The following is a 19,191-nucleotide window of genomic DNA, read 5'->3' as shown; positions in this document are numbered from 1 at the left end:
GTAGTTCTGTATCTTGATTGTGGTGATGGTTACATGGATCTGAAGATGGGATAAAATAGCATAGGACCATATAGGCAATGCATACAATCCCCACACATACATGAATATGGTAAAAACTGAGTGAGTTCTGTAGTCTAGTTAATAGTAATGTGCCAGTATACATTTTTGGTCTTGATATTGAACTACAGCTATATAAGGTGTCATCAGTAGGAGACACTGAGTGAAGGGTTATGAGTATCTTTGTACTACTTTTGCAACCTCCTTTGAGTCTACATTTATTTCAAAAGAAAAAGTTTTAAAAATTCACGTTTCTCTGAGATGGTTTAAGTGTAGTTCTTGTGAAAGCAGGGTATTACGGAAAACCAATATTTGCCACCCCCTGTGCTCAAAATACAAGGCCAGTGCAGCGAATACACATGTACTAATAAAAACATCTACACATAATATACTCCTTTCAATTTCTTTGGTGTTTTTAAATTTCTTTCCTTTCTAAAATTACTTTTTCGGGAAAGCTGGAAGTAATCAACAGTTATTATTAGAGGTAGCCATGTTCTTAGCGGTGTGCTAACTGCCTTTTTTTCTGTCAGTAAAAATACAGGGCAGATGATACCCACATTCTTTACACATTTACAAGGATGCTCGCAAATTTGACCAAACCCTAACACGTTTTCAAGAAAGTAAAATAACACAACTTTCTTGGTGCTACATTAGTTTTAGTCACTACTTACTCTGGCTGTGGCAAAGATATAATAGGCTTTTAGTTGTGAGAATTGTGTGCTAGCTGTAACTATCACTTTTTCTCCCACTCAAGAAGTTGTGTCAGAATGCAAGTGAGGGGATGTCGTCTTATTATACAGAAACCCTGGAATCTGGTCAAATGTTTAAAAATTACTTGTACCGTACTTTATAGCTGGTTTCAACAGCAAATTTGAGAGCATCTGCTTTAGGGTACAAATGAAGTAGAATAATATGGTCCCTTGCTTTATGAGCTGCTAATATGGCTATGGTACACTAGAAAAAAATTCTGAATTATAAGTCAGTCTTGGATTTTAATCCAGCTCTCCTGCTTACCAGATAGGTCATTAAACCTCATGGAACCTGAGTTTCCTCAATTACAGGGTTGTCCATTGAATAGAATTGTTAATTTCATTCAGCTCTTACCTTTTTGAAAGGTACCTAGCACCATATAGGACTCTGGTAGCTGTTGTTCACAAAATGTTTGTTTTGCCACAAAAGGTTTGTGAACTGAGTTTGAGAAACCAGCATATCCATGAACATTGCACCTAGAAAGCAAATGATAAATATATAGTAAAAAAGACAAATACTGAGGTATAAACTGTGAAAAAGAGGAGTTTGAAGATGAAAAGGGCCGAATGGGCTGCAGGTCTCAGAGAAGGCATCTTGATGGAAATGGTATTCAGAGTGGGTTTTAGAAAATGGAGAGGAAGAAAGGTAAATCAGGCAGGCAGACCATTTCAGGCAGAAGCAGGAGCTAGAGGGTATATGATTATATAGAAATCAAAACTGAGAAAATTATCATACGTCAAACCTGCTATTATATTCTATTTTAGAAGTTAGAAAAATTTTAAGCAATTTATCCCATAGTGTTACATTCTTAAAAGTGTTCCAACATCTGCTGTGTATTTTAATGCTATTGTTGAACCTGCTTGGTTGCTAGGACACTTGTATACTTTACTTTGAAATGGTGATTGGTAAGATTTATGTAGCTCCTATCAGCTGTCAGCTAAACTTAGGCTTGTTGACAATATTTTTTTATGTTTTACAAAGATGAATGATACAATAATGGGACATTAACAAGAGCTGGGGTTTCATTGTTTTTATTAAGCCTTATACAATTGCTTTCGGGGTGCCTGGGTGGCTCAGTCAGTTAAGCGTCTGCCTTTTGCTCAGGTCATGACCTCAGGGTCCTGGGATTGAGCCCTGCTTTGCGCTCCCTGCTCAGCAGGGAGTCTGCTTCTCCCTCTCCCTCTGCCCACCCACTCTGCTCATGCTCTCTCTCTCAAATAAATAAATAAAATCTTTAAAAAAAGAATTGCTTTCACATGTTATTAATGTACATGAATTTAATTTCTTTAAAGCTTTGGCAGTGTTTTTGATACTGTAACCTTGCAGAAAATGTGAAATGTGAACGATTGGATATTTGCCTTAAATATATGAATGCAGTATACCCATAATTTTCATATTATGTGGTGTATTCTCATGGAGAAATAGGTTGGTTTTTGAAAGCTTAGTTTGGTATTTAGTGGGTTTTGTTTAGTATCGGAGCAAAGGAATCTTCTTAAGTTTTTATTATTGAGCTATAGTTGACATATAGTGTCAGTGTTAGTTTCAGGTGTACAACAAAGTGATCCAGAAATTCTATACATTATTTCGTGCTCACCACAAAAATGTAGTAACCATACATTTTTACAATGTTACTGACTATATTTCTTATGCTGTACTTTTTGTCTCCAAGACTTATTTATAACTGGAAGTTTGTACCTCTTAATTCGCTTCACCATTTCACTCATTCCCCCACCCCTTCTCTGACCAAAGGAATCTTTTTGTGGGGCAAATAGATCTACCAGTGTTGTGGGGGTTTTTTTTCTCGTTTTCTATTTTTTTAAAATTTATTTATTTATTTTATTAAAGTTCCATGATTTATTACTTACATATAAACACCCAGTGCACCGTGCAATACGTGCCCTCCTTAATACCCATCACCAGCCTATCCCATCCCCGACCCCTGAAGCCCTCAGTTTGTTTCCCAGAGTCCATAGTCTCTCATGGTTCCTTCCGCCTTCTGTTTACCCCCCCTTTCTTCTTCCCTTTCTTCTCCTACCGATCTTCCTACTTCTTATGTTCCATAGATGAGAGAAACCATATGATAATTGTCTTTCTCTGCTTGACTTATTTCGCTTAGCATTATATCCTCCAGTGCCGTCCATGTTGCAACAAATGTTGAGAAATCATTCTTTCTGATGGCTGAGTAATATTCCATTGTATATATGGACCACATCTTCTTAATCCAGTCATCTGCTGAAGGGCATCTCGGTTCCTTCCGTGATTTCACTATTGTGGACAATGCCGCTATGAACATTGGGGTGCATACGGCGCTTCTCTTCACTACATCTGTATCTTTGGGGTAAATACCCAGTACTGCAATTGATGGATCACAGGGTAGCTCAATTTTTAACTTTCTAAGGGACCTCCACACTGTTTTCCAAAGTGGCTGTACCAACTTCCATTCCCACCAACAGTGTAGGAGGGATCCCCTTTCTCCACATCCTCTCCAACATTTGTTGTTTCCTGCCTTGTCCATTTTTGCCATTCTAACTGGTGTAAATGGTATCTCAGTGTGGTTTTGATTTGAATTTCCCTGATGGCTAATGATTTTGACCATCTTTTCATGTGTCTGTTAGCCATTTGTATGTCTTCATTGGAAAAGTGTCTGTTCATATCTTCTGTGCATGTTTTGATTTCTTTATTTGTTTCTTGTGTATTGAGTTTCAGAAGTTCTTTCTAGATCTTGGATACCAGTCTTTTATCTGTAGTGTCATTTGCAAATATATTCTCCCATTCCATGGGCTGCCCGTTAGTTTTTTTGAGTGTTTCCTTGGCTGTGCAGAACCTTTTGATTTTAATGAAGTCCCACAGGTTCATTTTATCTTTTGATTCTCTTGCCTTTGGAGATGTGTCATGAAAAAGGTTACTTTGGCCGATGTCAAAGAGGTTGCTGCCTAAGTTCTCCTCTAGGATTTTGATGGATTCTTGTCTCACATCGAGGTATTTCATCCATTTGGAGTTTATCTTTGTGTATGGTGTGAGAGAGTGGTCAAGTTTCTTTCTTTTGCATGTAGCTGTCCAATTTTCCCAGCAACATTTCTTGAAGAGACTGTCTTTTTTCCCCGGGATGTGTTTTCCTGCTTTGTCAAAGATTAGTTGCCCAAAGAGCCGAGGGTCCATTTCTGGGTTCTCTATTCTGTTCCATTGGTGCACATGTCTGTTTTTGTGTCAGTACCATGCTGTCTTTGTGATCACAGTTTGTAGTACAGCTCGAAATCCGGCATTGTGATGCCCACAGCTTTGTTTTTCCTTATCAGCAGTTCCTTGGCGATTTGGGACCTTTTCTGGTTCCACAGAAATTTGAGGACAATTTGTTCCAGTTCTTTGAAAAATGTCATTGGTATTTTGATCGGGATGGCATTGAAAGTGTAGATTGCTCTGGGTAGCATAGACATTTTAACTATGTTTATTCTTCCGATCCATGAGCATGGAATCTTTTTCCATCTTTTTTTGTCTTCTTCAATGTCTTTCAAGAGTGATTTGTAGTTTCTAGAATATAGATCCTTTACGTCTCTGGTTAAGTTAATTCTGAGATAATGTATGATTTTTGGTGCTATTGTAAATGGAATGGATTCCCTAATTTCTCTTTCTTCAGTCTCATTGTTCATGTATAGAAATGCAACTGATTTCTGAGCACTGGTTTTGTATCCCACTACATTACTGAATTGCTCTATAAGTTTTAGTAGTTTGGGGGTGGAGTCTTTTGGGTTTTCCATGTAGAGTATCCTGTCATCTGCAAAGAGAGACAGTTTGACTTCTTTTTTGCCGATTTGGATAACTTTTATCCCTTTTTGTTGTCTGATTGCTGTTGCAAGGACTCCTAGTCCTATGTTGAATAATAAAGGCGAGAGTAGTCATCCTTGTCCTGTTCCTGATCTTAAGGGAGAGGCTTCCAGCTTTTCCCCATTGAGAATGATATTTGCTGTATGCTTTTCATGGATGGCTTTTATGAAATTGTGGAATGTACCCTCTATCCCTACATTCTGAAAGGTTTTAATCAGGAAAGAATTGCTGTATTTTGTCAAATGCTTTTTCTGCATCAATTGAGAGGATCATATGGTTCTTGACTCTTTTCTTGTTGATATGATCTATCACACTGATCGATTTGCGAATGTTGAACCACCCTTGCATCCCAGGGATGAATCCCATTTGGTCATGTTGGATAATCATTTTAATGTACTGTTGGATCCTATTAGGTAGGATCTTGTTGAGAATTTTGGCCTCCATATTCATCAGGGATATCGGTCTGTAATTCTCCTTTTTGATGGGGTCTTTACCTAGATTGGGGATCAAGGTAATACTGGCCTCATAGAATCAGTTTGGTAGTTTCCTCCTGTTTCTGTTTTTTGAACGAGCTTCAGGAGAATAGGTATTATTTCTTCTTTGAATGTTGGTTGAATTCCCTGGGGAATCCGTGGGGCCCTGGACTCTTGTGTTTGGGGAGGTTTGTGATCACTGCTTCAATCTCTTCATAGTTAATCGGTTTATTTAAATAATCAATTTCTTCCTGTTTCAGTGTTGGTAGTTTATAGGTTTCCAGGAAGGCATCCATTTCTTCCACATTGTTTAATTTATTGCCGTAAAGCTGTTGATGAAAGTTTCTAATGATCTTCCTATTTCATTGGTGTTGGTTGTGACCTCTCCCTTTTCATTCCTAATTTTATTAATTTGGGTCCTTTCTCTATTCTTTTGGATAAGTCTTGCCAGTGGTCTGTCAATGTTATTAATTCTTTCAAAGAACCAGCTCCTAGTTCTGTTGATCTGCTCTACTGTGCTCCTGCTTTCTAATTCATTGACCTCTGCTCTAATCTTGATCAACTGCTTTCTCTTGCATGGGTTTGGCTTGTTTTTCTGTTCCAGCTCCAGCTTCTTGAGGTGAGAATATAAAAACTGCATTTTAGATTTTTCTGTTCTTTTGAGTGAGGCTGGATGACTATGTATTTCCCCCTTAGGACTGCCTTTGCAGTGTCCCATAGGTTTTAGACTGTTGTGTTTTCATTCTTGTTGGTCTCCGTAAATTGTTTAAATTTATTTTTGATTTCCTGGTTTATCGAATCATTCTTGAGCAGGATGGTTCTTAGTTTCTAAGTGTTTGAGTTTCTTCCAAATTTTTCCTTGTGATTGAGTTCCAATTTCAAAGCGTTGTGGTCTGAGAATATACAGGGAATAATTTCATTCTTTTGGGATCGGTTGAGACCTGTTTCGTGACCCAGCATATGATCTATTCTGGAGAACGTTCCATGTGCATTCGAAAAGAATGTGTATTCTGTTGTTCTGGGGTGTGGTGTTCTATATATATCTATGAGATCCATCTGGTCTAGTATGGCATTCAAAGCTTTTGTTTCTTTTTTTGATTTTCTGCTTAGGTGATCTGTCTATTGCTGAGAGTGGAGTGTTGAGGTCCCCTACTATTAACATATTTTTATGTATATTTCTCTTTATTCTGGTTAAGAGTTGGCTTGTGTATAATGCTGCTACCCTTTTGGGGGCGTAGATATTTATAATTGTCATATCCACTTGTTGGAAACACCCCTTAAGAATAATATAGTGTCCTTCTGTATCTCTAACAACAGTCTTTAGTTTAAAATCCAATCTGTCTGATATGAGAATTGCTACCCCACCTTTCTTTTGATGTCCATTGGCATGAAAAATGGTTTTCCATCACTTCACATTCAGTCTGGATGTATCTTTAGGTTCAAGATGAGTCTCTTGTAGACAGCAAAGGGATGGGTCATGTCTTTTTATCCAATCTGCAACCCTGTGGCATTTTATGGGAGCATTGACGCCATTCACACTGAGAGTGATTATTGAGAGAGATGATTTTAATGATGTCGTGTTGCTTGTAAGGTCTTTGTTACTATAGATTTTAAATTTCTGTTCTGTATCACTCTTGGGGCCTTTTTACTTTTATAGAACCCCCCCCATATCTCCTGTAGGGCTGATTTCATGGTTATGAAATTGGTCAGTGACTGGCGATTCTGGAAGGTCTTTATTTCTCCATCAATTCTGAATGACAGCCTTGCTGGATAAAGCATCCGTGGCTGCATGTTTTTTTCTGACGGAGATTTAAAAATGCCCCCGCAACCCTTTCTCTCATTCCAGGTCTGTGTAGACAAGTCTGTCGTAATCCTCTTATTTTTGCCTTGGTACATGAGAAATTTCTTTGCCCTGGGCTCTTTCAATACTGTATCCTTGGATCTAATATTTGCAAATTGCACTATGACGTGATGTGGCGTAGGTTTGTCGTGGTTAAATTTGGGAGGGGTCCTCTCTGCCTCTTGGACACGAATGCTTGTTTCCTTTATCTAGATTAGGGAGGTTTTCAGCTACACTTTGTTCACATATCTCTGCTAGACCTCTCTCTTTCTCCACCCCCTTGGGGATGCCGATGATTCTGACATTGGAACGTTTCATTGAGTCAGTAATCTCCCGTAATCTACATTCTTGAGATTGGATTTTTTTGAGGCAAGTTTCTCTTTTAGCTTTCTCTTCTATCATCCCATCCTCCAATTCACTAATTCGTTCTTCTGCCTCATATACCTTGGCCGTCAGAGCATGTAGTTTTGACTGCATTTGATTCATAGCTTTTTTAATTTCTGCCAGATTCGTTCTCATTTCCGCCCTTTGAGATTCTCTATTCTTGTTAATATTTTCATTAACATTGTTTGAAGTCTGCACATCCTCTTGACCATTGTTACTCTGAACTCCATTTCTGATAATTTGGTTATATCCGTATCCCTCAGTTCTGTGGCAGAGGCCACAGACTCATTATTGTTTCTGTGCTGGGGGCAATTTCTCCTTCTCGTCTTTCTGATGAGGAGAGGTTGCAGGGTTGTCCAGAGCCTAAATTATTGACCAGGACCCAGGCAATGTGCCCTTGTTTTATAGGGACCTTAGGGATGTGGGCTTCTTGATTTTTCAGCCTGCCTTCTGGGGGAGGGGCCTGCTGTGCTGATATTCAGGCAACCCTTTTTGGGTAGAGTCTCCTTGTCACCTGCGAGGGGGGATGGGGATGGGCACAATGTGAGCTGGTATTTCCGGGCTTTTGTTTCCTGGAGGTTTTCCCTGGAGGTTTTCTGTGACTCTTCTGGGAGTCAGAGCAGCAGTGGCCGAATCCCAGCCTCTGTCTCAGAACAGAGAAATCGCAGTCGCTCTCCACTGAGTTCTTCTGGCCTCTTTAACTCTGTTTCTGTTGGTGCTGCTAAAAACCCTGCAGCCAGCATCCCAGCCCTTGCTTCCAGGGCTGGCAGGTCTCTATCCTTTGTGTTTCTAATACCGCCAGATGCCTCTGGGTGTGCTCCTGAGCTCCCTGTTTCAGGGAGTTTCGCACACACTCGGGAGTGCAGGTTTTCAGTCTGTTCGCACGTGCGCTTCCGAGCTCCCAGTCTTAGTCCATTTCAGTAAGCGCTCTGGAGCTCCGGTTTTCAGTTTGGCCGCGCACGTGTTCCCAGGCTCAAGGTCTCAGTCTGCTCTCGCGGGTGCCTGGGCGAGTCCAGCCCGCCCCGCAGTGCAGGTGGCTACCGCTTCCCGGTGTCAGAGCACGGAGGCTCCCTCCCCCTTCCATTTATCTTCCAATATCTCTGTGGGGTTTCACGGCTCCCCGCCTCAATCCTCAATACTCAGCACTGGAGATGTTCATTTGTAGAGATCCAGATCTGTCTTCCTGCGTCTCAGGCTGATTCCGTGGGTTTTCAGGATGGTCTGGTACCTATCCAGCTCGACTCGGGGGACCAGCTGGAAAAGGGGACCCCTACTCCTCTGCCATCTTAACCACCAGTGTTGTTTTTTTCCCAAGTGGTTAATCAGCCACAGATGCTTGTAATTTATCTGATTTTGAGATATGTTTTTGCTAAATAATTTTAGTTATACTCTTATTTTAACAAATAATTTTACATATTTGATGAATACCTACTAAAAAAGCATAGTAGTTCTCAACAAGCGTGGGACAAAAAAAAGGAATATGATACAGATCATCAAGGATCTACTAGGAAAGAAAAATGTATATATAAATAACGATAAGGCAGTTTACCTTAAGTGCCGTAAGCTCTGTAACAATTTCAGATAATGGAGAGAACATTTTGAGTGGATGATCAGGGATTATTTCGTGGAGGCATGAGTATTTGACGAATACATGTAGCTTATAAATGAATATTAACATGGCAATCAGTGTGAGGTAGGAATTCTGAATTGACAGCTCTCCAGTGCCACAGATTTTATATTTATAAACTGGGAAAATCATTTTATTACTAGTAAGTGATTAATATCTAGACATTCCCATAAATACTAACTTAAGGTAAATATTTGTACTTTTAGAAAATACATTTGTATATGATGGGTAATTGCTGCTTTTGTGTTTTTAGGCCATGAATATTGTTGTCCCCTTCATGTTTAAATATGCTGTAGACAGCCTCAACCAGATGTCGGGAAACATGCTGAACCTGAGTGATGCACCAAATACAGTTGCAACCATGGCAACGGCAGTTTTGATTGGCTGTATGTGTGATTCTTTAATCTGTCTACAGGTGTTGCCTTTCTTCAGGAGGGTTTCATCATATTTGAGCCAATGACCTTTTCACACAAACACAACTTAGCATTTTGGATATTTATCATTTTATGTGAGATTTTTGATACATAGTTTTTAATTCTTTTTACGATATACCTTCTAAAAATTCTGTAACAGCCTCATTTTTCAAGTTCTAGGAAAAAAAACATGAAATGAGACATAGAATTCATAACAACCACTTCTAGTGGTCTCTTTATCAGATAACCTTTTCAGTAATTCTAGTTATTCTCTTGCTGTTAATTGTTTAATGGGAAGTAGCTAAATAATGATTTATGTACAGTAATGCTTTATTAAATTATATCCAATATCCATGACACAAATTTACCATTTGTAAAGAACAGAACATGTTGCTTTGTTCCCTCATATGTTAGAAAGGACACTTTTTGAGACTCAGGAGACTTGAACAGGGGCGTGTTTTAGTCAAGGCACTTGATTTTTCAGGATCTTGACTTTGTCATTTGTTATTTAGGGGAATTGAAGTAGATTAAAATTTGTCCACAGTAAAGCCATATGGACTGCTCTTTATTAAAAAGTATTTAGTTGGAAAAAAAATCTTTCAACATCTGGAATTTATAGAGGAAAATAACACTGAAAGGGATCCTTGGTGGTGGAAAGATTGGTACTCACTAGGCTAGATGCTTGCTTTCTAGGTTTCTTTTAATGTAAGTATTCAGTGATGTATTCATTTATTGTATAAAGACTTTATTACTTACTATATACTTATCATTTTATACTCCTATGATCCTAATGTTTTTACAATGCATTTTTTCATTTTGAATGTATTGCTAGATGGTATATCAAGAGCTGGAGCTGCCTTTTTTAATGAAGTTCGAAATGCAGTATTTGGCAAGGTAGCCCAAAATTCAATCCGAAGAATAGCCAGAAATGTCTTTCTCCATCTTCACAACCTGGATCTGGCTTTCCACCTGAGTAGACAGACAGGAGCTTTATCAAAGGCTATTGACAGAGGAACAAGGGGTATCAGTTTCGTCCTGAGTGCTTTAGTATTTAATCTTCTTCCCATCATGTTTGAGGTGACTCTTGTGAGTGGTATTTTGGTAAGTAAAACATTTTTCATAACAAGCTTTTATCATTCTCATTGGTAGCTATTTAGTACTTGAAGCTGTTGTGCTATTGAATGCTCATGGTTTGAAAGCAAAATTCCATGGTATAAGAAGGGTTTTACAGTTAATTTAGTTATTTTGCCACAAGCTTCAAGGGACTGTCCAAAATCTTTATCATGTTATTGTAAAGAGCTGTTCAGTTCTACACATGGATCAGTCATTTAGTGCTTGTAATTTTTTTCGTTGGCAGAAATATTTGTATATGACTTGGACTGGTATGCTCAGATTATCTAGATTTTTATTCACGATTTATAGCATTCTAAGCAATTTCATATTTTATAATTAAAAGTGTGTATATGCTCTTTATTCCTTTTAAGGCTTATTGCGTTATTTTTTTATCAGCGTTTGACAGTAGTATCAATGTGGCAAGTGTAGTTTGGCTTTCTTCCCTTGCTACCTAAAGTAGCTTTTCTGAAGTATTTGATTCCTCACACAGTTAATTATTTATACAACTTTCCATCAACATATTTTTTATTAAAATCTTTGGTATTTGCTGTTGTATATTATAAACTATTTGGCAAGAACAATGACTGTTTATCGTTTCTTCTTTTGGCTTCTCCAGTATTATAGATGTGGTGCCCAGTTTGCATTGGTAACCCTTGGGACACTTGGTGCATACACAGCATTCACGGTTGCTGTTACACGATGGAGGTAAAGTATTTCCCAGGAGCCAGTCAAGGTTCAGAAATTAGTTATGCTTTTATAGCAAAAATTTCATGCCTGTGCACATCTTTGTCTTACAGAACTAGATTTAGAATAGAAATGAACAAAGCGGATAATGATGCAGGCAACGCTGCTATAGACTCGCTGCTGAATTATGAAACTGTGAAGGTAATATGTTTAATTATACTTTCCTCTGCCTTTCACACTGCACAAAGATTTGTTCTGCCATTTAACTGAATAGGTGCTGTTAAGTTAGAGCATCCGATTAGGATAGGATCTCCAGGTATGATGGAGTAATTGTATTTTATTATTTTTCTTTATTTGGAAATTGGCCTCTTTTTCCACCTCCATTTTTGCGTGGCAGCATCAGAATTTTACCTCCTGAATTAACTTATAAGTAAGAAGAGTATAGTTAGCACCTTGATTCAGAATGAACACTAAGCTAATCAAACTAACATGTAAGTTCTTGACTGACTCTGCCTCAGAGTACCTAGCATAGTGCTTTTCATTCTTTCATTTATGTGTTCATCTTCCCATTTATCAAATACTTCTGAATGCTTCTTATGTCCAAAGCACTATGCTAGGTCTTGTGATGGGGGAGGGTGATAAAAAGTGATTAATATTTAATCCTTGCCCTCCCAGAATTAACTCCATCAAGTGGGAGAATTAAAGTAAGTATGCAGGTGACTATATAAGAAGGCATAATGGCGGTGGGGGCAATGAGAACTGTCAGCTCAGTTTCAGGGGACCAGGGGAAGGCTTTGGGAAGGAAATGCTATTAACAGTTTTTTTTTTAAGATTTTATTTTTTTTAAGTAATCTCTACACCCATTGTGGGACTCGAACTCAAAACCTAGAGATCAAGAGTCATCTGCTCCACCAACTAAGCCAGCCAGGCATCCCCATTAACAGCTTTTTTAGATCTGGGTTTAAATTAACCAGGCATTGATCAAAATGAGGTGAATTTTATGGACTTTTCAAATACAGTTCATTGTGGAAAACTACAGGAGTGTCATAGTCCAATGTATTGAAAGTCACTTTTTAAAAAGGAAGTATGCAGTATAAAATTGTATCCATACATAAAGTCTGATGAAAAGGATAGTGATCGCTTAAAAAATAATAAATTCTAATTATACGTGCATGTAATTACTATCTTTGTATATTTTGTAGTATTTTAATAATGAAAACTATGAAGCTCAAAGATACGATAGATTTCTGAAGACATATGAGACTGCTTCATTGAAAAGTACCTCTACTCTGGCTATGCTGAACTTTGGTCAAAGTGCTATTTTCAGTGTTGGTTTAACGGCTATTATGGTGCTCGCCAGTCAGGGAATTGTGGCAGGTAATGGATCTGCAGTTTTCACATTTACAGATGTTTTACTTAACCTTTATAAATAAAGATTAATGAAAGGAATGTATATATTAGTCTTATTATAAAGCATATTCAGTAAGGTGCTTTAACATCCTTGTAGTATTTTCCTTTTTGTATCAGAATATGTTTTCTTAATTGTATGATAATTTTTTTTAACTTCCTTTTGTTTGACACTACAAGGTTAGCACTAGCTCCCTCAGTAGTTAGGACTACTACATACTGATTCTTTTAGGAGTAACTTCTTTTTTTAGCATCTAATATTTCTAATTTCTCTTGTGGACCTGGAAAGCAATGTAATTAATTTAGTGTTTAGTCCAGAGGACCAAAATGCAGACACTTTTTTTTTAACAATTAGTAGTTACACTTAAACCTAGAAAGATTCATTTGTAAAACATTTCAGAAGTAAATAATGTCTCTGCCTCCTTTCTGTAACCTGCCCACTCAGGATTTATTCATTCACTGTGACCTTAATACATGGTTTATCATTCCCAATCGTGATATTCATTTCTTCCAATTTTTTAATATATACTTTTTAAAAAATTTTCTATTTCACATTGCAAAGAACCTTGCTAGTGTCTTAGGAAGGAGAGATTTCTAACCATCCATTTCTATCTTCCCTTAAACCAGTCTTTTTTTTTAATATTATGTATAGTATATGGGTGAGTGGTTCCCATTCAACTTACATCAAGTACCCTATATTTCTAAATAATAGATTAAAATGCTTTGAGATTTGAGTAGACTTAAGAGTTGCTTGTTATATGCATTTTGAAGTATATTCCAGAATAAGAGACTGTAAACTTTCTATCTTAAGCTGGAAAAGTTTATAACATCTAAAACACCTTTTTTTTTCTTCTGCCAACTACATATTAAGGTACCCTTACTGTTGGAGATCTAGTAATGGTGAATGGACTGCTTTTTCAACTTTCATTACCCCTTAACTTTCTGGGAACTGTATATAGAGAAACGAGACAAGCACTCATAGATATGAACACCTTGTTTACTCTACTCAAGGTAGACACTCGAATTAAAGTAAGTAATCTATCTATTCAGTACCTTTTTAAAAGCATGTGAGCATCATCCCATTAATAGGATTATTCTAAAGGAATATTTACATCACCATGTTAGCAAACTGGTTTCTTTTTTGTAGGAATTGGAGCTATCATGTGTATTAAGAGGTTGTTAGAGCTTTTACTTCCATGTTTAGAAACCTTACGGTGTTAGCAAATATTATACCTTGAAGCTAAATTTTGTTAACTTGAATTATTTGTACTTGCACTTGATTTACTTCTGCTAAAAATGATATAAAATGTGATTGCCTTTCCTCACATCCTCAACTTCCTTATGCCCCTGCCCACCATCTCCCTACCTGCCCCCCAAAATTGCTCAAAAACCAAAGCATTTAAGAGTTTTTGACCTTAGGAGTGAAAAAAAAACAGATCTTCAAAAGCATGGTTGGAAGTGGTCTAACTCTACTTATAAACCTCCTCTTTCCCCATTATTTCCCTTTTTTTCCCCCTGTGAATTAGAAAATTGCCTGCATGGCTGTACTCTACATGGTGTATAAAGTGGCTTTTTTTTCTCTTCCCTACTAGGACAAAGCAATGGCATCTCCCATTCAGATCACACCACAGACAGCTTCGGTGACCTTTGATAATGTGCATTTTGAATACACTGAGGGGCAGAAAGTCCTTAGTGGAATATCTTTTGAAGTCCCTGCAGGGAAGAAAGTGGCCATTGTAGGAGGTAGTGGGTCAGGGTGGGTAATTCAGTTATTTATAAAATTATGCATCATTGATTGATTATTCCCAATGTAATATTTTTTCTTTATCATAATAAAATGATTACAGTGGTTTTCAACAGGGGTTCCCTAATGCCAGTAAGAGCTAAATAACCTTTCCTTGTCTCCAATTTCAGAAAAAGCACAATAGTAAGGCTATTGTTTCGCTTCTATGAGCCTCAAAAGGGTAACATTTACCTTGCTGGTCAAAATATACAAGATGTCAGCCTGGAAAGCCTTCGGAGGGCAGTGGGAGTGGTACCTCAGGTATTTAAAAAAAAGAAAAAAACTATTTGGGGGAAGATTTACTGGGTTGGTAGATCTTATGTTAGAGTAATTTGAATTCAGAGAGTCAATATAGGGGCACCTGGGTGGCTCAGTCAGTTAAGTGTCTGACTTTTGATTTCGACTCATGTCGTGATCTCAGGGATTATGAGATCGAGCTCCATGTTGGGCTCTGGGCTGGGTGTAGAGCTTGCTTGGGATTATCTTTCTCCCTCTCCCTCTGCCTCTCCCTGCTCTGCTTGTGTATGGGCTCTCTCTCTCAAAAAAAAAAAAAAGAAAAAGGAAAAAAACCCAAACAGTAAATATATGCTAACTAAGTAGAAAGCATTAGGCCCTGCAGTTTCAATTCTGTTACCAAAAAGACTAAAAAAATGTGAATGGAAAATCTGCATGATGGTAAGATTTTTTTTTTGTCTTAGAAAGATAGCGTAATATAAAGGAAAGAGCCCAGACTAAAGACAAACAGATCTAGATTCTAACCCCAGCTTTAACCCTTTTAAGTTGTGTGGTCTTGGTCCTCAGTTTCCTTATCTTTAAGGATAATAACCATTGGTCTTACAGGATAGAATTATGAATTAGAGATAATATCTTATAAAGCACCAAGCACAATGTCCATCACATAATTGTTTAGTAAATGAAAATTATTACTGTAATTTTGAACAGTTTTTGACCTAGTGAAGCAGTTTGGGTGTCTGCTTCCATGTTTGTATGCCGTGTTTACCATTGTCCTCTTTGTACCAACCTGTCCTCTTTGTGCCTGACCTGTAGTAAGTAGTTAATAAGTATTTGTTGAACGACTTTGGGGGACAAAATCTGAGAAGACAACAAGGATGCCTTATAGGATATGAATTTTTCTTATGCTAAAAGCCAATAGAGAGACCTGGGAAGAAGTTGCAGCCTAGAATCTGAATTAAATTCTTGGGAGAACTGTAAGAAAGTGATCAGACAGGGATATCTAACTTATAAAAGGTCCCCAAATGAACTGACACTGTGCACTGTCCTCCCTCTTTCACTGAGAATCCCAAATGTTAGTGTGCGTGTATTGCCTAGGGAGGTATTGAAATTCCAGCTCTTTCACACACCTTAGTTCTGGTTTTGGATGGCTGTGTGGGCCCCAGGAACCTGCATTTTTTAATATGCCTCCTAGATGACTCTGTTATAGGTCATCCATAGAGTCTGTGTTGAGAAACACTGACCTAAACTGCGTATCCAGTAAATTGAATTCTGGGCTGTGTCTGCTTAGGGCCCAGTGTCCTCATCTATTCAACTAGATTGCTGCCATTTCTCTTAGGCTATATAACAGTTACCCTTGACCTTTTGAAAAATAAAACATTTGTATTCACTAAGGAAAAATACACGTGGTTAATGAATGAAAGAAAAGATGCTGATCCTCACTGGAGGGCTTACCAATACAAATTAAATCGAACAATGGAATAACGTTTTTCACCTGTCAGCAGGGATTTTAGAATTCATATCTAGTTTGGGCAAGGCTGTGTAAAATGGCTAGCCTGTTGTTTGACTGGTGGAAGTATACAGCTTTCCTGACAGGCAACTTGGCAATATGTATCAAGTGCCAGAAAAATATTGCTACCCTTTATTCCAATAATTCTGCCTCTAGGAAGTTGTAGTAAGGAAATAAACAGAGATGTGAACAGATTTTTATATGCAAAGATGTTCATTACACCATTATTTATAATATCAGAAGTTGAAATTCACAGTGTGAATATCCAACAATAAGTAGATGGTTAAATTTATCACCATAGGATCAAATGTCATACAGCCATTTATAAATATACTGCTTGTAAAGAATATTGAGTTTCATAGAAAAATACTCAGATACAAAGTTTCTTAAAAAGAGGATACCAAGCAAAATATAACATCCCAATTTTATAATACTAAATGAATGCATGTAATTAGAGAAGAAAGGAGAAAATCAACCAAAACATTGATAGTAGTTATTGATACATGATAGGATTATGGATTATTTAATACATTTTTATTTTACCATATTTTTTTGTATTTTTGAAGTTTCCAGTTAGCATTTGTTAGCTCTTTTTTGAATATAAAATATTTAAAAATAAGTATTTTCTCTTTATAGAACTTGGGTTTAAGTACCATTTCAATATAAGAACATTTTATATTAGTAGTTGGTATAAAATGGTTAAAATACTATTTGAAGTAATATCTGAAACTGGGGCTGATTGTGATGTTACAGAAGATCTTAATTAATTATCTTGGTTCATGTGAACTAATGAAGCCATTTTATTTCATCTTACTGACTGTTGCCTTCCAACCATTTAGAGACTAAAAGGAAAGTGGGAGATGAATGTTCACTTTAAGTAAATTAGCTTCAGTGTGCTATGTCAGAATAAAATGAAATATCAAATGAATGCTTGCAGTGACCTTTCTCCAGAAAATATCTATAGTGTATAAATCCTTTGTTTTCTGTGTCCAAGTAAAAAACTTGTTTTGTGTGTCCCAATTTAAAAGCTTCTGAGAAACATATAACATATTCAACCTCATTAGTAATTAGGGAAGTGCTAATTTAAACAGAAAGCACATTTTACCCCCTAGAGTAGCAATAACTGAAACTTATTAATATGCCGGGTTGTTGAAGATACGGGGATCTGACACCCTCATACACTATGGGTTGGAGTATGTATACCGTTGGAGCATTTTGGAAGACAGTTGGGCAATGCTATCAAAGGATAAATGTATGCTTACCTTTTAACTCATCAGTCTATTCCTAGGAGTCCTTCTTAAAGAAATATGCAAGTATACAAAGTCCTATATACAATGATATTTTATTCCAACCTGGTTTCTAGTAGCAAAAATTTGGAAATTACATTAATGTCTGTCAATAGAGAAATAGATAAATAAATACATTGTTAGTATCATACAACTGTTGAGAAAGTGAGGTGGGGGGGTGCCTGGGTGGTTCAGATGGTTAAGCGTCTGCCTTATGATCTCCAGGTCCTGGGATTGAGCCCCATGTCAGGCTCCCAGCTCAGCGGGGAGTCTGCTTCTCCCTCTCCCTCTTCCTCTCCCCCTGCTTGTGCTCTGTCTGTCTCTCTCTTTCTCAAATAAATAAAATCTTTTAAAACAAAGTGAGGTAGGATTCTGTTACTGACATGATCAGTTTCCAGGGTATGTTAAGTGAAAAAAAGCAATTTATAAAATAATATGTATGTATAGTATGATCCCACTGTGTTGAAGAAAAAAGTATATGGCATATAAATGCATCACAAAAAGTCTGGACTGATATTCAACAAATTGTTCATGGTGATTAGAGCTCGGAAGGGAAATGGGATTGCAGGGATGAGGGGGGTGATACAGGAGTTATGTTTTACTCTTTATGTCTTTACTACGTTTTTTGAATTTTTTGTAATAAATCTGCTCCAGGATGCTGTCCTCTTCCATAATACCATTTACTACAACCTCTTATATGGAAACATCCATGCTTCACCTGAGGAGGTATATGCGGTGGCAAAATTAGCTGGGCTCCATGATGCAATTCTTCGAATGCCACATGGATATGACACACAAGTAGGGGAACGAGGACTCAAACTTTCAGGTAATCAGAGATTTTAGATCTGCTCCCACTTGTGTACCCCCTTCAAACTTTAATTTGTCAGAGCCCAAAACGTAATGACAGAGTATACACCTAGTGCTCATCTAGTCACTTTCAACAAGGTCCCAGTCTCAGCCATCACTGTAAATAATTCAACATGTTGGAAATAACTGTTCTCAAGTCCTGCAGGTCTCTCCCTCTCTCTCTCTCTCTCTCTCTCTCTCTCTCTCTCTTTTTTTTTTCCACTTGCAGCCACAAACCGTAAGTGCTTAACAGTAAATTACAAATACATGCTCAGGTCAGTGTTAACTTACATCCATAATTTTGATATTAAAGGAAAGCCAACATCAGTATTCACGGGAGAAAGTAGTAAGAGTAGGGAAAGTAATTTGATAATAAATAGTGTATCTCATCATAATTTCCTAGATCATTATGGGATGTTTTCAATACTTTAGACTTCCTTATACTTGATATACTTAACTGCTGTACTTTCATTACAGCCACTTTCATTTTCATGTCCTTGTTGGTTCAGTGGTCAAGTAAATTTGGGGGCTTGTAAATTTCTATATAAGTGTTTAATTATGAGATTGATAGGTTTAATAATTATCCTATAATGACTGAATTTTTTGGAGGATCCATAAAAATGTTTTTTCACCCAAAATAATTTGAAGTCCAAAAGTATGGTATCTGTGCCTGAAAGTATTAATATAACTCATATAAACACACTATATCCTTTATATTTATTTTTTATTCTAGTTTAATTTAGGGAGAAAATATATAAATAAGGGATGAAGGTGAGGCAAAAAGAGAATGAAGAATACTCTGTGTGAATGGTAATGAGTCCCCATTCTTTTTCATTACAAACTGGCTTCATTTATTCACAACATTGATTAATAGGAAGAGCATTGAACTGGAGTCAGGTCTAGTCCAAATTCCTCTGGAAGTTTCTCTGTCATCTTGGGCAAATCACTAAACCTTTCTGGGCCTC

At 37.3% G+C, this 19,191-nt stretch overlaps 1 protein-coding gene across 4 annotated transcripts in view; it reads left to right on the top strand.

The window, feature by feature from the left end:
* Positions 1 to 19,191, top strand: part of ABCB7 (ATP binding cassette subfamily B member 7) — a 198,143-nt gene that overhangs the window by 141,616 nt on the left and 37,336 nt on the right. For all 4 annotated transcript variants that reach the window (XM_034648910.1, XM_034648912.1, XM_034648909.1 and 1 more), the window contains 9 exons: positions 9,207 to 9,339; positions 10,199 to 10,467; positions 11,096 to 11,184; positions 11,277 to 11,364; positions 12,366 to 12,540; positions 13,442 to 13,599; positions 14,163 to 14,326; positions 14,485 to 14,614; positions 18,035 to 18,206. In XM_034648910.1, the coding sequence (XP_034504801.1) occupies positions 9,207 to 9,339; positions 10,199 to 10,467; positions 11,096 to 11,184; positions 11,277 to 11,364; positions 12,366 to 12,540; positions 13,442 to 13,599; positions 14,163 to 14,326; positions 14,485 to 14,614; positions 18,035 to 18,206 (1,378 nt within the window). The remainder of the gene's footprint in view (positions 1 to 9,206; positions 9,340 to 10,198; positions 10,468 to 11,095; positions 11,185 to 11,276; positions 11,365 to 12,365; positions 12,541 to 13,441; positions 13,600 to 14,162; positions 14,327 to 14,484; positions 14,615 to 18,034; positions 18,207 to 19,191) is intronic.

This window comes from Ailuropoda melanoleuca, chromosome X (genome assembly GCF_002007445.2).
Source record: "Ailuropoda melanoleuca isolate Jingjing chromosome X, ASM200744v2, whole genome shotgun sequence".
NCBI lineage: Eukaryota > Metazoa > Chordata > Mammalia > Carnivora > Ursidae > Ailuropoda > Ailuropoda melanoleuca.
This window is presented reverse-complemented; position numbering and strand designations above follow the sequence as displayed.